Source organism: Triticum aestivum, chromosome 4D (assembly GCF_018294505.1).
Source record: "Triticum aestivum cultivar Chinese Spring chromosome 4D, IWGSC CS RefSeq v2.1, whole genome shotgun sequence".
Classification (NCBI taxonomy): domain Eukaryota; kingdom Viridiplantae; phylum Streptophyta; class Magnoliopsida; order Poales; family Poaceae; genus Triticum; species Triticum aestivum.
This window is the reverse complement of record NC_057805.1, coordinates 403,307,284-403,323,379: the sequence shown is the minus strand read 5'-3', so window position 1 is coordinate 403,323,379 and position 16,096 is coordinate 403,307,284. Positions and strand designations below refer to the sequence as shown.

The window sequence follows — 16,096 nt, the reverse complement described above, 5'->3', positions numbered from 1 at the left end:
AGTGGCCGGGGCCGGCCCTCGCCGCGTCACCCACGCCACCCGGGTCCTCGCCGCCACCGCCCTGGCAGCCGCCGCACCCCGGGGCCACCGCGACGCTGGTCGGGCCGCTGTAGCCCTCGCTGTAGCTACAGCCAGCCTCCGCCACCGACCCGATCTGGCCACAATGGCCGGCCGCGGCCATCGCCGTGCCCGCCGCCTCCGCCGTTTCCAGGTAGCAGCAGCTGCCGCTGCCGGCGCCTCCGCCGCCCAGCACCGAGCTGATTACAACCGCGCCGGCGGGCGTGCCGATTCAGCAAGTGCGGTTCCCGCCCTCGCCGTCCCAGCTTCCGGCCTGGTTGGCCGGGACGTCACCGCCGCCAGTCTACACCATGGCCGCGGACCAGCCGGCGCCCTCCCTGTCGTACGACGGGCCCTCCGGCTCCGTGGGTTTCCACGCTGGCTTCGACAGGCCACCGCTTTCCTGCGGACCACCTGTGCACAACGGACTAACGCCATCCTCTTCGCTGCTCCGTACCGCCAAGCCATACACTCACGGTGGTCCTGCTCAGACACCGCCGCGCTTCGCCAAGCTCGCCTTCGCCACCTATGACGGCGCCGAGGACCCCCTCAACTGGCTCAACCAGTGCGAGCAGTTCTTCCGGGGGCAACGGACGCTCGCGTTGGACCGCACCTGGCTCGCCTCTTATCACCTCCGCGGCGCCGCACAGACGTGGTACTACGCCCTCGAGCAGGACGAGGGCGGCATGCCCCCATCGGAGCGTTTTCGCGAGTTCTGCCTCCTTCGATTCGGACTACCGATACGTGGGAGCCGGCTGGCGGAGTTGGGCCGCCTTCCCTTCACCTTTACGGTGCAGGACTACACCGACCGCTTTCAGGCCATGGCGTGCCACGCGTCCGGCGTGACGGCTCACCAGCAGGCCGAACTCTTCGTCGGCGGTATGCCAGATCATATCCGCGTGGACGTCGAGCTGCAGGAACCCCAGGACCTCCAGACGGCCATGTACTACGCCCGCGCGTTCGAGCGCCGTGCGGTGGCCATCCAGCAGGCATCACCGTCCCGGGCCGCCGGGCCGCCACCCTGGCCGGATGTTCCCGCGCAGGGTCGGCCTGCTCAGGCTTCCGCGACACCCCTTGCCGCGACCGCGGCGCGCCCGTTCCGCCGGCTCACCTCGGCCGAGCTACTCGAGCGTCGCCGCCAAGGGTTGTGCTTCAACTGCGACGAGACCTAAATGCCCGGCCACGTCTGCCCCCGACTCTTCTACCTGGAGGCTGCAGACTACATTGAGGAGGACGCCGTCGCCGTCGGGCTCGGCGACCTGGCCGCTCCAGCTGTCGCGGAGGTGTTTGACGCTGGTTGATCACCTCGAGGAGTTCAGCAAGCGCTTCCCCGCCTTACAGCTCGAGGACGAGCTGTTTGTGCAGGCGGGGAGAAGTGTTATGACCGGCATATTAGGGGCTTAGCCCAGTGGGCTGTGGCCCAAGTTATCTTATCGTTATTAGGGCCTTAGCCCAATTATCTTATCGTTATTAGGGTCGTTTGCTTAGGAGTCAAGTAAACCTCTCTATGTAAGGAGAGGAGATGTATCAATCTAATCAAACAAGAAGCAATCAGTATTTGCTCGGCTTCCCTTAGGGAGCCGGGAGACCTAACCCTAGCCGCCTCTTGCGCCGCCGCCGCCTCTTCTCCACCACGCAAGGACGGCGCCCAGCCGCCGACCGCCGCGCCCTCGACCTCGTCTTCCTCCTTCTTTCCCCTACAATCTCCGCCCTAGAACCGGCAGAACCCTAGCTCCTAACACAATGCTATGTTTTTCTGTGTCTCTGTTGTTTTCTTTTACTATGCAGATGTACTTTAAAAAAAAATCCTTTATCTGCTAGCTGAAACTTGATGTAAAGAGGGCCAGTTTGAAACTATTCTTAACCTTTAATTTGTGCGCGTATCCTTGTTAGTTACTACACTGCTAATCCACTGTGTCAAGGGGTTCACACTTAACGGTGATCCTTGTACTTACTGGTTCCTTGTTTATCAACAACATCACTGAATCAAAATCAAGTAATATACTACTCCCTCCGCCCATAATATAAGAGCGTTTTTGACACTAGTGTAGTGTCAAAAACACTCTTATATTATGGGACGGAGGGAGTATATTATAGTTGTGCTGTAGTTAAAGAGTCTTAGATGACCATATACTTCCAAACTGTGATGTTTGACAATGTTATCAAATGACTACGCTTTTATGTGATTCACTTATGCTATAGCCTCTTTTAGGTTCTGTCGGACAAAGAGAAAAGATCTTTGTATGATCGGTTTGGAGAAACAGGACTTCATGCAGATTATGGAGGTGGAGATTTCGGTGCACATGGGGTATTTACTTATTCAAAGCGTGATGGTTTTGCTTTCAATCAGATATTTTCCTAATTTAGGGTATAAGTTTATTTTCTAGTACTCGATTTTGTTTTGTCTTGCTAATTATATTCTTCAACTTACACCAACAATTGTTGTCTAAATTGGATTTCATGTTTCACAATTAATATAAGAATAGTCAGATAGGTTCGATCGTGAAATTATTATGGGCTGAACTGTAAAAATGTTTCTCACTTAACCCTCTGCGTACATTCTATATTCCCTATCATATACATTGGCATGTGATTCTCAATTTTTCTGAAGGACTAGCTGAACTATGCTATAATTGCATTAACAGCTGAAGTAAACAAACTAGAGACTTTTTTTTACAGAGAACTGTAGAGGAGACCCTGAAAGTATATATATTATTAATAATGAAAAGGATTTACAGGATATGTACAATAGTATTTACAAGAGACCCGTGGAAAGAATATACAGATAAACGCCAAGTAAAAATCTAACTGAAAAAGTAAGCTAGAGAATCTATCCAACAAAGTACAAAGTTATCTGTAGGATGCAATGCAATGAAGAAAAAACAACAGCAGCAGCATGCAATTCTCATTTACGCATGATAAACTTGCAAATAGTTGTATGTTGTGTGCATCTTGCATCCTAACTAACAAGCCACTTAACATGGAAGGTCTCAGTCGAATAAAGTTAATGTAACATGATCTTCAGCCTTTTGTATTCTTTTGCAGGTTGATCCATATGAACTCTTCAATGCATTTTTTGGCAGTTCTAACAAGTTCTTTGGAGATAGCATGGGTCCAGGGCGATTTCATTACAGTTCAAATGTCAAGGATAACAGGGCACTTGATATTTGGTAAACAATTTAAGCCTCGCATTAGAGTGGGGAAAATTAATTCTTGGATAGCTGTTTACACCCTTTTTCTGTATTGCAGCTATGATCTTCTCCTTCCTTTTGAAGAATCAATCCTTGGAGGAAAACGGGAGATCAGTATTTCTAGACATGAAACCTGCGGCGCTTGCCATGGATCTGGAGCTAAATCTAGCAATAGCATAACAGAATGTACACAATGCAGAGGTCAAGGCAGGTCGATGAAATCTCAGAGGACACCTTTTGGTATAGTATCTCAGGTGACCTAGATGTGCTACTGGAATGCTGTGTTTTCTGTCATTGTGTAACTTGTGCTTAATACTGGCTTACTGAGTTCACTATATGGCTTTTGCAAATTCAGTGCACCTTTATTAGAGCCTACAATACACAAATTGTCTGTTAAATGAAGTTGTCTCTCTGGAATTTTGTTTTCTGTTGGATCACCACTCACCACGGTTACCTGTGGAGTTCATTGAATATGGGAGTTACTTGTGGAATCTGTATTTCATTAAATATGGGAGAAGAGATATCATATTGTAGAAAACCACTGTATATCAAGTGTTAGATTCTGCTCAGTTAACTAGCCTGGTATTTATTTATTTTTGAAACAACGAGCCACCTCATTGATTTCCATTATAGAAACCGCCAGCAGTTTTACGAAAACATAAACCCATTAACTAGCCTGGGATACTCTTGTCTTCTGGACATGCATAACAACAAAGTCTTGCATGCAATAAATTTTATAAATGTTGATATGTCATAATCCATCATTCGGTGCATTTACCACATATGTAGTCTGTTTATCACTGTTTACTATTGTTCATGTCTAGCATGCTTAGCTTAGTCCTCTCTTTCCTGAAGTTCAGAATAATACACTTTAGTTATTATCTTTTGCTGTATGACCCTTTAGTTACTATCTGTGTCTGTTACATTCTGCAGATATCTTCTTGCTTAAATTGTGATGGCAGTGGGAAGATAATTACTGAACATTGCCCAAGCTGTGATGGTTCAGGCAAAGTCCAAGTTGAGCGAAGTATACAAGTAGACATACCTGGAGGTATTGAGGATGGCTCAGCCATTCGAATTACCGGAGGAGGTAGTGTTGATAAGCAAAGGCAAGCACTGGACAATTAATACATAATTATGTAAATTCATGAACCCTTTATGTAGTTTTCACATGTTTAATTTAAACTGTAACTTGGTCAAAGCTAGGCCTAGGCTGTCCATACTGTAATTTCTATCAATTGGCAAAGTGCTCATAATTATTAATTGGTATATATTAAGTATAGTAACACAGTCTGGATGAAACAATACTCACATTTCAGTAAAGTTGATTAGGATCCACTTACTGCGAAAACATATTATGATTATTATTGTTATCCATTTCTATCTTATCACGCAGGGGTGTAAGTGGTGACTTGTATATATTTGTTTGTGTTGAAGAAAAACAAGGCATCCACAGAGAAGGTCTCGATTTGTGCTCGGATGTCACGATTGATTGCACTGATGCAATTTTAGGAACTACAGTGAAGGTGAGCTGCCAAAACTCAATGGCTCAGAACTTTTTTGGACGTGTAATCTTTGTTCTCAAATTAGATCACACAAAACTTACGTGTTGTCTTAGTGAAGCATTTTCTTTTGTTAATTCCATCACGTTGCAAACATTCTCGTTTTGTGCTAGAAAGGCTCCCACTTAAGCTTAATCAAGAAAGCAATCTTGTTATTGCAGGTTGAGACAATAGAGGGATTGAGGGATCTTTATATTCCCCCTGGAACTCAGCCTGGGGAGAAGTTGAAGATTGTGCAACTGGGAGCTCGGGACATTAAGAGACCTAACCATAGAGGAGACCACAACTTTGTGATAAAGGTGAAGATCCCGAAGAATATCAGGTGTGAATTGCCAGTGTTTTCTAACAGCACGCGAGCTGCCGACAAATGTTGTTTTTACACTCTGATGAGTTGATCTTTAGCTATTGCCGGAATCGTCACTTATCCAAAAGTTTTAAAAACTACTCCCTCTGTCCCATAATATAAGAACGTTTTTGACACTACACTAGTGTACAAAACGCTCATATATTATGGCACGGAGGGAGTAGTTGATTTCTTGTTCAAAGAGTGAACCAAATTGGACATGCTTGATTCAGGGCTCAACAGCCAACAGCAATCACATGACTTCATATTTTCATCTGACCTGTCCTGTCATCCTTTTGTGTTTGCTCTCTGTGGCATTACTGGTTGGCAACTGTAAGTGTGCTGCTACTCGTAGTGGTCTTCAGGGGCTGAACTGGAAACAGTAGCATTGCTTGTTAGTTTTTATAGTGTTAACACCATAGTCACTTTTGTTGTGTTACTTTCTCATTGTGTTTATTTATGCAGTGACCAGGCACGTTCACTTGTTGAAGATCTTGCTGCATTAAAGGGAACTCGGGGCATTTCAGTTCCTGGTGATGGTACATCGTACTGTTCCTGAGTTGATTGTAGTTAGCATCTTATGCATGCATATACATAACATAATTAACAAGACTTTTTGCTTCCTAACTTTTGGCTTAATCAGAAACTATAGATCAAGGAAACTTGAGAAACAGAAGCCATCATTCTTCCGCAGGGAAGAAATCATCGTTTTGGGGGTCCGTCAGGAATCTGTTCAGGTACATATTATATTTTATTAGTATTGTAGTTCATTTTTGTTCGAATAAGCATCCCCTAGTTCTGTTGAATTATAGTTCATTTTTGCCCGAATTTAACAATGTTATTCATACCATGCCAGGGGTGAAGAAGGGGATCAGAGATTTGCTTCGATCAGTGCACAACCTGTTATTCCACGGTGGACTTATCAACGCGGAGTTCATCGTGCTGCCCCATTGTTAGAAGGATGCTTCATGATCACAACATTCATCTTCCTGATATGCAGAACGGGCAAATTCAGGTTTCGCCTGAAGGGGGATGATCGCACAAGTAAAGCTGAAGATGGAGAGTGAATTTCGGTAGCATTGTTTGTTGGATGTTAATAGTGTAATGGATCGGAATCCGGTTGCACAAATCTGTTTCTCGGGCGATCATATTGTTTGCGCCCCGCCAATTTTGTTATTGTGTGGGAAGCCGGGAAGAAGCAGGGGCCAGAGTAACATCAGTGAACATAGAACAGCACATTTTGTGCTAGTTTTCTAGACAGGTGCTCATGACTTGAACAGGTTACAGTATGTGATTGAAAATGCCTACAATTTTAAAGAAGCCGTTGTCTCAAAAATGGAACACGTTACATGCAAAAGGGATTGCAATATGTTTACATGCAAAAGGGAACACGTTACATGCAAATGCGGTTGAAGTTTTTAAAACATGTTTCAAATATTGCAAAGAGATTGAAATATGGTACTAGCATCTGTAATGCGTTCCACTTGATTGGTTGGATGTTTCAAATATTGCAAAGAGATTGAAATATGGTACTAGCATCTGTAATGCGTTCCACTTGATTGGTTGGACTCCACACGGGGCAGAGACAGACACCACCGCATTCGTCGCACCGTCCGCTACCGCTGCCGACCGGATGGATCCAACACCCGCCATGCGTCCGCTCCACCGGATTCAGCGGCGGCGGATCCCCGCGGCCTGCAGCTTCCTCCTGCTCCTCCTCGCTCTCCTCATCTCCCCCACCGCCGCCGCCAAGTCCTCTGGCCGCCCCATCACCGTACGTCTCCTCCCCTGACCTTTCCCCAAGCTTCTCCCTGCCTCCCACCCGTCTCACCCTCCAATTCCGTGTTGCAGGACAAGGAGATCCGCGAGAACAAGGCCGCCTGCTACACCGACGTCGAGAAGTACGTGCCCGCTGTGTGTGCTGCTCGCGCTCGATGGGGATGCATCTGATGTTGTTTCTGACGGCTGTTTCTCTTGGCTCCGCGCAGCGGGCTGTGGGGATTCGCGTGCAGGTCGTCCACCACGGAGAAGGAGAATTGCGTGCTGCGCTGCCTCTCGCCGGAGTGCTACAACCTCATATATGGCGGCGATCCGGTGAGTGGAGGCGCGGTGTGGAAGGCTGCTTCTGTGATGTTTGCTTTGAATTCTGATGAAGTGATTTTTACTGTGTTGTGGCAGCTTGAGGAAGGGGAGCTAGACTATGTCCGCAGCCATGAGTACAAGTACTGCATGCACAAGTAAGACAGCAGGAAATATAGGGAATATTTAGCTTCAGTGTTTCTGGATTTACACTGAATTGTACTATCTACGTAGCATTCGTAAAGGTTTGCATTGTTGTGCTCTCTGTTTGGGTGTAGAGTGTGGAAAAGGAACAAAATAATTTTTGAGTAATGTCTCCTGTCAGATGGTGTATTTAGGAGAGGGTGGGAAGAAGTCTCATAGACAAGTAGAGTTCTTAGCAATTCTCACCACATTCCAATTTCGTATAACTATATCTTTTCATGTAGTTCCTTATGAAGGACAGTCTTAGTTATATGTTTAGCGTCTAGTGATTAGACTTCATGTACTTATGGTGGAACAGTTAGTTATGGCCTGTGTTAAAACTTAAAAGCCTGACCATGAAGCCTGTCATAACATGTCAGCCAAATGGATAATTCAGTAAGGGAGATTACGTTGCACCCATCTCATATCTTTTACTGCATGCTGTCTGTTTAAGTGATAGTTGAGCAAGGGAGATTACATTGCGCCAAATAACGCTCACAAACAGCAAGCACAGCAGCACTCAGGACATTTTATTCCTACCAAGCAAATCATTATGTTAGTCTGCTCAAGTGTCATCACTCATCACCCACATTCCCAACCTCCATGATCTGCAGTAGAACAAAGGTTCAGTCCTTATGTATTCTACTCAGCTGTCTCTTGGATTCTATGCTCTACATTACTGTGTGTTTAATTTTGACAACTCACAACTCAACTCATCCTAATGTGGGCTAGTATAACTGTTCATCAAGGGTAACCTGCTGGGTCCATTGGGTTTCTAATTCTTGATGCTATATCTCGCAGTTTTACTTCTCCAGAACAAAAAAGAAAACATTAGTTACTGGTGCTCCTCACACTGTAAATACCTGTACTTCCCAGAATATCACTTTGACTCCCATGATCATTTGTTATTTACTGAGAAACTACATCCAGAAAAAGAAAACAGAAATCACTTTATTTCGGACTGAGGTGTTTTGGATAATTTACATTAGAGTTTACATGCTGCCACTTTTATTATTCAGTTTGTTGTATAGGTCTGAAAAAATAATCTCAGTTTTATACTGTAATGAACCTAACCTGTATCCATATTGTCATTGCATCATTTTTTACTAGTTGATCATTGACTCTCTGGCATTTTAGTTTTTTTTCCTCAAATACGCACAGCATGCGTATCATATATTAAAGATAGAAGATGGGTAAAGAAAGAGCCCAATCCACCGTGGATGTTACATTCAAACTTTCACACCCACACTCGCCACTCCACTCCACCTAATATAGAAGATGGCATTTTAGTTTGGTTAGCTGCTCTTGCTCCGTCGCCCCAACTTGTGTTTTTTGTTTCTGTTCTTTTCAGGGTATCCCTTGGAGAAAGCTTGGATGGTGTGAAGGGTTCCTTCAGCTATTCATGAAGGATTTATACTTTCTGCCAATGAAGTGAACAGAGAAACATTCTCCAAGTCTGCTGTAAACAGTAAACTGTAACGTTTCCTAACATATGGTGTATCCTTATGTTGCATTACGCAGTAGGTATATTTGTATGAAATTCTTAGTCAGCAATCCAACATATATCTTTCCAGTGTTATCATTTCATGCTGGAAAATTTAGTATCTAACAGTAGCTCTTATCCGGGAAAATTGTGTCAAGTTATTCCTGTGTTTCCACTGTCATCTCTCTCTGACTTAATAATAGAGATCCAAAGATAACAAAACAAGTCAGATATGCAAATATAATAAGGTACTATAGGGAAACCATATTTAAGATTCATTGAGATCAGTGTTAGTGTTAGATAGACAACAGAATTGAAGCTTCAGTTGACACAAACATTACAAAGGAAAGGGTTCAACAAGAAAGAAGCACCCAGAACAACAATCTCCTGAAGTTCATGTCAACATTCAGGTTTTACTGCTAATGTCAGCAAACACATCACTTGGGGGCTGTTTGGTTTCTAGCCACACTTTACCACACATTGCCACGCCTCATATTAGGTGGGTGTTTGATTCTAAGCCACACCTTATGCAATATTCTTTTTGTGAAAAATAACCATATGTCATGCACACAAAAAGTGTGGCAAGATTTCTCGACCGACAGCCCCTTGCATTGTCAGATAATAAGTGCTCAGTCAAGAGGAGAGGCTCATGATAATTGTTGCCACTAATGAGAAGCTTGGGAGGCATATTTGACAATCATGCAAGCATGCTTTCAGAATCAGTACGAGGCACATCTCTCAATCCAGAGAAGTAGCTGAGTCAAAAGCTTCAATATTCTGCCGATTCTTTTTTTCTGTTTAACTCTGCGATTGTGACAAGTGGGAAAAACCATTCGGCTGGTCCACTCTTTGGAAACAGCGTAGCTGCCGTCATGTAGGATCAGTCAACTTCACAAAGAGGTGCCTCGGCCTCATTATGTGTCGGCAATATTTTGCTCTCGGTTGACTTCAGGTGCAGAGTTACCCAGTTGGGTAGCCTCTACATTGATGGATCTTGGAAGGTGTTTAATTCGTCAGAGATGGTGTGAAGCTGAACGACTCCGCCATGGTTGCTGGCATTGTGTCAGTGTCAATGGATGAGTCTTGCAGGCTCAGTTCAGCCATTTTTTTGGATATGAAGATAAACAAGGGCTCCATTTTGAGTTTGCGAAGTTATGTTGGTTTTGGGGAAAGGTATTTGCTTGAGTTTATCAGCCGATATAAGCGTCAGATATCATCTCTCTGCCCAGTTTCAGTCGCTGCATCTCCTGGTACAAAACTCCCTTGGTAGAAAAGGAGAGAACCACGTCGTATGCAACATTTCAGCTTCTAGATGGCAACTGCAACATCTATCTCATCGCTGTCAACAAGTTCCAGCATTTTTTACAACCAGTTCAGCATGGTAAGTAGGTAAACCATCTTCACCATCCTGCAGCATACGTTGTCTTTCTGAATTTTGGTACGAAACCCAGTATGGTAAGCAGGTGCGTCTGCAACATCCTCTACTGTTATTTGTCCTTTTCGAAATTCAATACGAAATCATCTGATTTACTATGTAGCTTCACATTTCTGAAGGATTATCATTTTCTCTTGAAGGATTGTCATTTACAGAAAGCTGTTTCTAAGATGCTTTGGTCAATTTTTCTGACATTAAAAACTAGTATCATTGTCGCCCCTTTGGTTGCTGACTTGCTCTTCATCTACTCCCCGCGTTCCTAAATCGAAATTGCTCTGCGTACGACTTTAAAATGTATGATTCAGTCCGATCCAGTGATCCCACGATTGCCGCTGATGCAGAGATTTGATCGGAGGGTGACTGAGCAGTGTCGTACAAAGTCGTACAAGTATTCATCGTACGCGTAGCACTGCTCTTCTTAAATATAGGTCTTTCTAGAGATTTCAACAAGTGACTACATACGGAGCAAAATGAGTGAATCTACACTCTATATACATCCGTATGTGGTAGTTCATTTGAAATCTCTACAAAGACTTATATTTTGGAACGGAGGGAGTATTCTTTTTGTCTCCTCCTTGATGTGTTTCAACCCTGTCTGTAGCTATTCTATGGAATCCTTTGGAGTCTGGGTTCTTCCTCCCGTGGGCATTATTATTAGCACCATCTCGAAGGAAGAAAGGTCGTAGAAATGGAAGAAACGAAAACGAAAGCCCCTAGTGAAACCTAGCCAGTTGGTCAATGCATCATCAGCAAGCTTGCTACACGATTGGGCTGGACCGATTTGCTTGGGCAGACAAAAGAATCTAGTTGGTGGGCGGGGCGGAGCCCATCTCTCTCACAATTTCCAACCGATGGAACAAGAAGGGAGTTCGTTGTACCCGATACGATACCTGCTGCCTGGAAAGACCTACCGTACGCACCCTCGATCGATCATTGCCAAACCAACAGCACCAAAAAAAAAAGAGGCGCCACACTTCCTTGGGCCACACCATCATCATTTGCCAGAGCTCGTCGCTCTTGTTCTCCCGGGACACGAACAAGTTGGCCCGATCAGCCGGCCACTGGCCACCATTCTATATTTCTTTTATCTCGAGTAGCCGAGTCTCGAGCGTGATGATGCAGCTCAGCCGGCGAGTCCTTGACCGGAACCAAAAGCCTGTCAAGCGTGCGATCCTGAACCTGCCCAGTTAAATTTGCCTTTTCACACAACCGTGAACCTGCCGAGTTTTACTGCTGCGTTATCAGGCACTGGGTGGGTACGTACGTACGTGTTGCCCAAAATTCAAGATTATGTACACCAACACAAGACCGTGCTCGTGTGCCTTGCCCGGGGAACTGGCCGATAAATGCCCGTGAACTGGATAACATGCGATGCTCGGGTACTACCACCGGCACTTGCACTGCCCGAGTGGCCAGCAGTACTCGCAAACCTTTTGCTCATGGTTGGAAGCTTGGAATTCACTCAACCCAAAAGAATCTCCAGCGCGGTGGGTAGGAATTTCTCCCAATGGAATTCCGGGTGAAAGCGAGCGCGGTTCATCTGTCTAGCTCACGATTTCCTAAACAATCCATCATGGAAATATATTACTATTAGCACTGCAGCAGTATTATTTTTCTCGTGTCTTTTGCCCCGGCTGGTGCTGGTCCCGCGTCCAGCCTTTCATCTCATCGGGCCTCAAAAGACTCCACCTGCTAATCTGCCTTTCTCCCCTCGGAGCGAGCTTTGGATTAGAAAAAGAGGAAAGCGGGAATTCTCCAACTAGGCTCCAGTAAGCGCCACCGGGTTAATCTATCATTAAAGCAATCAAGCCCATTTGCGCCAATCAGGCCCGCCGCTCCAGCTCCTTGGCCTAACCAAACCTTCCATTATAATTCAAGATTCCCCTGCCCCTGCCCCTGCCCCTGCCCACTCTATTTCTACTGCTGCCAGTACTACCACCACACAGAGAGAGTGTCCGTCTCCATGGCCATGCCAGTGCCCTCCTTGAGCTGACAGAGCAAGAAGCCTCTCGCCGCCCACCTCCCTCCCGCCCTCTCTCACCCCGCGCCGCCGGCGATGGCGGCAATGCCGGGGCTGGCACTTGCGGTGCTGGTCCTTGTGTCGGTGCTCCCGGCGTACCGCTCCGACGACCTCAACACGGACGCGCAGGCGCTGGAGGCGCTGCGCAAGGCGGTGGGCCGGTCCGCGCTGCCGGCGTGGAACAGCAGCACGCAGACGTGCCAGTGGCAGGGCGTGGCCTGCGAGAACGGCCGCGTCGTCGAGCTCCGGCTCCCCGGCGCCGGGCTCATGGGCGCGCTCCCCTCGGGCGTGCTCGGCAACCTCACCGCGCTCCGCACGCTCTCCCTCCGCTGGAACGCGCTCACGGGGCCCATCCCCGACGACGTCGCCCGCATGACCGAGCTCCGGGCCATGTACTTCCAGCACAACGCCTTCTCCGGCGAGGTCCCCGCGGGGCTCTTCACGCTCAAGAACCTGGTGCGGCTCAACATCGGGCAGAACAAGTTCTCCGGCGAGATCTCGCCCGACTTCAACAAGCTCAACCGCCTCGGCTCGCTCATCCTCGACAGCAACGACTTCTCCGGCGAGATCCCCAAGCTGGACCTGCCCACATTGGAGCAGTTCAACGTCTCCTACAACAAGCTCAACGGCTCCATCCCCCGCAAGCTCCGCAAGATGCCCAAGGACTCCTTCCTCGGCACCGGGCTCTGCGGCGGTCCGCTCGGCCTGTGCCCCGGCGAGACCGCGGAGACGCCGGCCGGGTCGCCGGAGGGCCAGCCAGGCGCCGGCGGCGCCGCCGCTGACGTCGGTGGCGGCAAGAAGAAGAAGAAGCTCTCCGGCGGCGCCATCGCCGGCATTGCCATCGCGTGCGTGCTCGGCCTGCTGCTGCTGCTCGCCCTGCTCTTCTTCCTCTGCCGGAAGAAGAAGTCCAGCAGCGCGCCGAGGTCTTCTACGGCGGCGGTGGAGAAGGGGCGGGACCTGGGCATGGGCCCGCTGGACGCGGAGCCCAAGGGGCAGAACGGCAACGGCGTCCACGGCGCCGCAGCGGTGCCGGCCGCCGCGGCCGCAGCTGCCGCCGTCGCCGCCAAGTCAGGAGGAGGAGGGTCGACCGCGGGGTCGAAGAAGCTGATCTACTTCGGGCCGATGGCGGCGGCCCCGCCGTTCGACCTGGAGGACCTGCTGCGCGCGTCGGCGGAGGTGCTGGGCAAGGGCGCGTTCGGCACGGCGTACAAGGCGGTGATGGAGAGCGGCGCGGCGGTGGCCGTGAAGCGGCTCAAGGACGTGGACCTCCCCGAGCCGGAGTTCCGCGAGCGCATCGCGGCCATCGGCGCCGTGCAGCACGAGCTGGTGGTGCCCCTCCGCGCCTACTACTTCAGCAAGGACGAGAAGCTGCTCGTCTACGACTACATGTCCATGGGCAGCCTCTCCGCCCTCCTCCACGGTAACAAAAAATAAAAACCTTCTCTTTCACAGTACGGTAACTTTTTACAGGCTCGCGCCGGGCCGGTTCGTTATCGGCGCTGCCGCCCTGTCGGTGGATCGATCCAAACAGGCTGGCGATATTCCGTCGCCGGCGTGAAAAAAGTCCAACGCGGACGCGGTGGCGCGTCGCTTTCGCCCGATCCATTCCGTTTGAGACCCTTTTAACCAGTGCTCCCTCGGGCACGATCAATTCGCTGGCTCGCATCACGGCCACCCACGCCTGACCTACCCCGCCGCATCCATGGCCCGGTTTCTTTATGGCCCTGCCATTGCCAAGGTGTACATTTCATACGCTCGAACTGCAATTTGTACGCTAGTAATGTACTACGACTACAGTAGTAGAGTTGTCGGGCTCAGCGTTTGCCAGCTGAGTTGCGTGGGGTCTAATCCACTAGTTTAAGGCAGCCAACAACGTGACAGCCATGACTGCCCTTGGCACGACCCGCCATTTGCGACCAACTTGCCCTGTTCTGAGGCGACCTAGTTTTGAAATCTTGGATGCCATACTGTGCTAGCGTAGTGTACGATACAACTATGCGAGCACGTACATGGAGTTATTAGTTGCAGATTGGATTGATTCCTGGTAGTAGTAAAATTTCTTGGCAAGTTGCGTGCGCATGTGAGCAGGGAAGGCGTCCCGGGGCAGGGTGGTTGATGAACTTGATATGCGTCCATGTGACATTTAGTTGGCGCCACTGCTCCGGTCCTCGGGATTCCTCCCCCTCCCCGCGCCAATAATGGCTGGCGTACGTAAACACACACGGAGAGATTTAAAAGGATCATTCGTGAGCCCGGACGGGGTAGATAAGAACACATGCCATGCACATGCACATGAAACGTAAAACCAACGGAAGCCAAAAGGAAAGAAACAACCGTGTTGCACCGTGCACGCACGCCAGCGCGGTAACTAACTGTGATGAGATATGTACTACTGTGTTAACAATCTTCATGTGATCGTGTGCATGCGTGCAGGGAACCGGTCGTCGGGGCGGACGCCGCTGGACTGGGAGGCGCGGTCGGCGATCGCGCTATCGACGGCGCGCGGGGTGGCGCACATCCACTCCACGGGCCCGACGGCGTCGCACGGCAACATCAAGTCCTCCAACGTGCTGCTCACCAAGAGCTACGAGGCCCGGGTGTCGGACCACGGCCTGCCCACGCTCGTCGGCCCGTCCTTCTCCCCCACCCGGGTGTCCGGCTACCGCGCCCCGGAGGTGACCGACATCCGGCGCGTCTCGCAGAAGGCCGACGTCTACAGCTTCGGCGTGCTGCTGCTGGAGCTGCTCACGGGCAAGGCGCCCACCCACGCCGTGGTGAACGAGGAGGGCCTGGACCTGCCCCGGTGGGTGCAGTCGGTCGTCCGGGAGGAGTGGACCGCCGAGGTGTTCGACCAGGAGCTCCTCAGGTACCAGAACGTGGAGGAGGAGATGGTGCAGCTGCTCCAGCTCGCCATCGACTGCTCCGCGCAGCACCCCGACCGGAGGCCCAGCATGTCCGACGCCGCCGCGCGCATCGACGAGATCCGGCGCTCCGCCTCCTCCCCCGCCCAGCACGCGACGACGGACAGCCCCGCCGCCCCCGCCCCCGAGGGCGACGAGCCCTCCCTATAACCGACCGGCATTGATCCCTTCATCAGTTGGAAGAAAGGAAATTGCTTAGTTCTTTGCATGGATCTTGTCTTTGCTCATCAGCAACTTGTGCATGTCTTCATTTTTTCTTTCATCTTCTTCTCCTTTTTGGCCCCTTTTTTCTTTTTTCTCACGGGCTTTGATTCTGTTCTATAGCACATGTCAGTCACTACTGTAAGCGTTTGATTCTTGGAAAGTAACACATGGATGATGCCTGTACTGTACCTAAGCACCAGCTGTTGTAATGCTTGCTTGCTTGCTTATTTAAAACACCCAGTGATTTGCACGCGGTAGCTAGGCTTTCGCTGCCAACGCTTTGCTTTGCTTGCCTATGCCAGCTCCCCTCCCTCCCTCACTCACTTTCACCTTGTCTAATCGACCGATCTTGGTTGTTAATGGTTGTTGGGCTGGCCATTTTCCTACCGTGATGAGCCTCCTTTTGCCCGTCACCTCGCCGCTCGATGGCTCCGCCTGTGGCGTCTAGCACTCGGCCTGTGAGAGCATCTTCAGCCGTTGGCCCCAGGGGCGCCTAAAATCGCCGCCTGGGGATGACCCGGCGAAAAAAATGGGCCTGGGGCGAGTTGGCCCCCAGCCGCCGGCCCCAGGCGCAGGGAAAAAAATAAATTGTGTAGCAAATTTACGTAAAGTTCGGCT

General features: G+C 49.4%; 2 protein-coding genes across 5 annotated transcripts in view; both read left to right on the top strand.

Moving 5' to 3' along the window:
- Positions 1-9,046, top strand: part of LOC123098206 (chaperone protein DnaJ) — a 12,010-nt gene extending 2,964 nt beyond the window's left edge. For 3 of the 4 annotated variants that reach the window (XM_044520128.1, XM_044520130.1, XM_044520129.1), the window contains exons 3-15: positions 2,270-2,365; positions 3,103-3,227; positions 3,307-3,502; positions 4,182-4,357; positions 4,645-4,774; positions 4,972-5,132; positions 5,619-5,692; positions 5,797-5,890; positions 6,010-6,927; positions 7,005-7,054; positions 7,142-7,247; positions 7,332-7,390; positions 8,767-9,046. In XM_044520128.1, the coding sequence (XP_044376063.1) occupies positions 2,270-2,365; positions 3,103-3,227; positions 3,307-3,502; positions 4,182-4,357; positions 4,645-4,774; positions 4,972-5,132; positions 5,619-5,692; positions 5,797-5,890; positions 6,010-6,220 (1,263 nt within the window). In that variant the 3' untranslated portion in view covers positions 6,221-6,927; positions 7,005-7,054; positions 7,142-7,247; positions 7,332-7,390; positions 8,767-9,046. Of the gene's footprint in view, positions 1-2,269; positions 2,366-3,102; positions 3,228-3,306; positions 3,503-4,181; positions 4,358-4,644; positions 4,775-4,971; positions 5,133-5,618; positions 5,693-5,796; positions 5,891-6,009; positions 6,928-7,004; positions 7,055-7,141; positions 7,248-7,331; positions 7,391-8,766 lie in introns of those variants that run through there. The other variant, XM_044520131.1, reaches the window with a different exon arrangement.
- Positions 9,047-12,227: 3,181 nt separating this feature from the next.
- LOC123098205 (probable inactive receptor kinase At1g48480) lies at positions 12,228-15,671 on the top strand. The gene is made up of 2 exons (XM_044520127.1): positions 12,228-13,773; positions 14,787-15,671. The coding sequence occupies exons 1-2, from the start codon at positions 12,390-12,392 to the stop codon at positions 15,422-15,424; spliced, it is 2,022 nt and encodes a 673-aa protein (XP_044376062.1). The 5' UTR covers positions 12,228-12,389; the 3' UTR covers positions 15,425-15,671.
- The last annotated feature ends 425 nt before the right edge of the window (positions 15,672-16,096 follow it).

Bases quoted from the DNA above. Each gene is read 5' to 3' on its own strand.
- LOC123098205 (XM_044520127.1), top strand. From the start codon at position 12,390: ATGGCGGCAATGCCGGGGCTGGCACTTGCGGTGCTGGTCCTTGTGTCG. The intron at 13,774-14,786 runs GTAACAAAAAAT...GCATGCGTGCAG, and splicing joins CCTCTCCGCCCTCCTCCACG to GGAACCGGTCGTCGGGGCGG.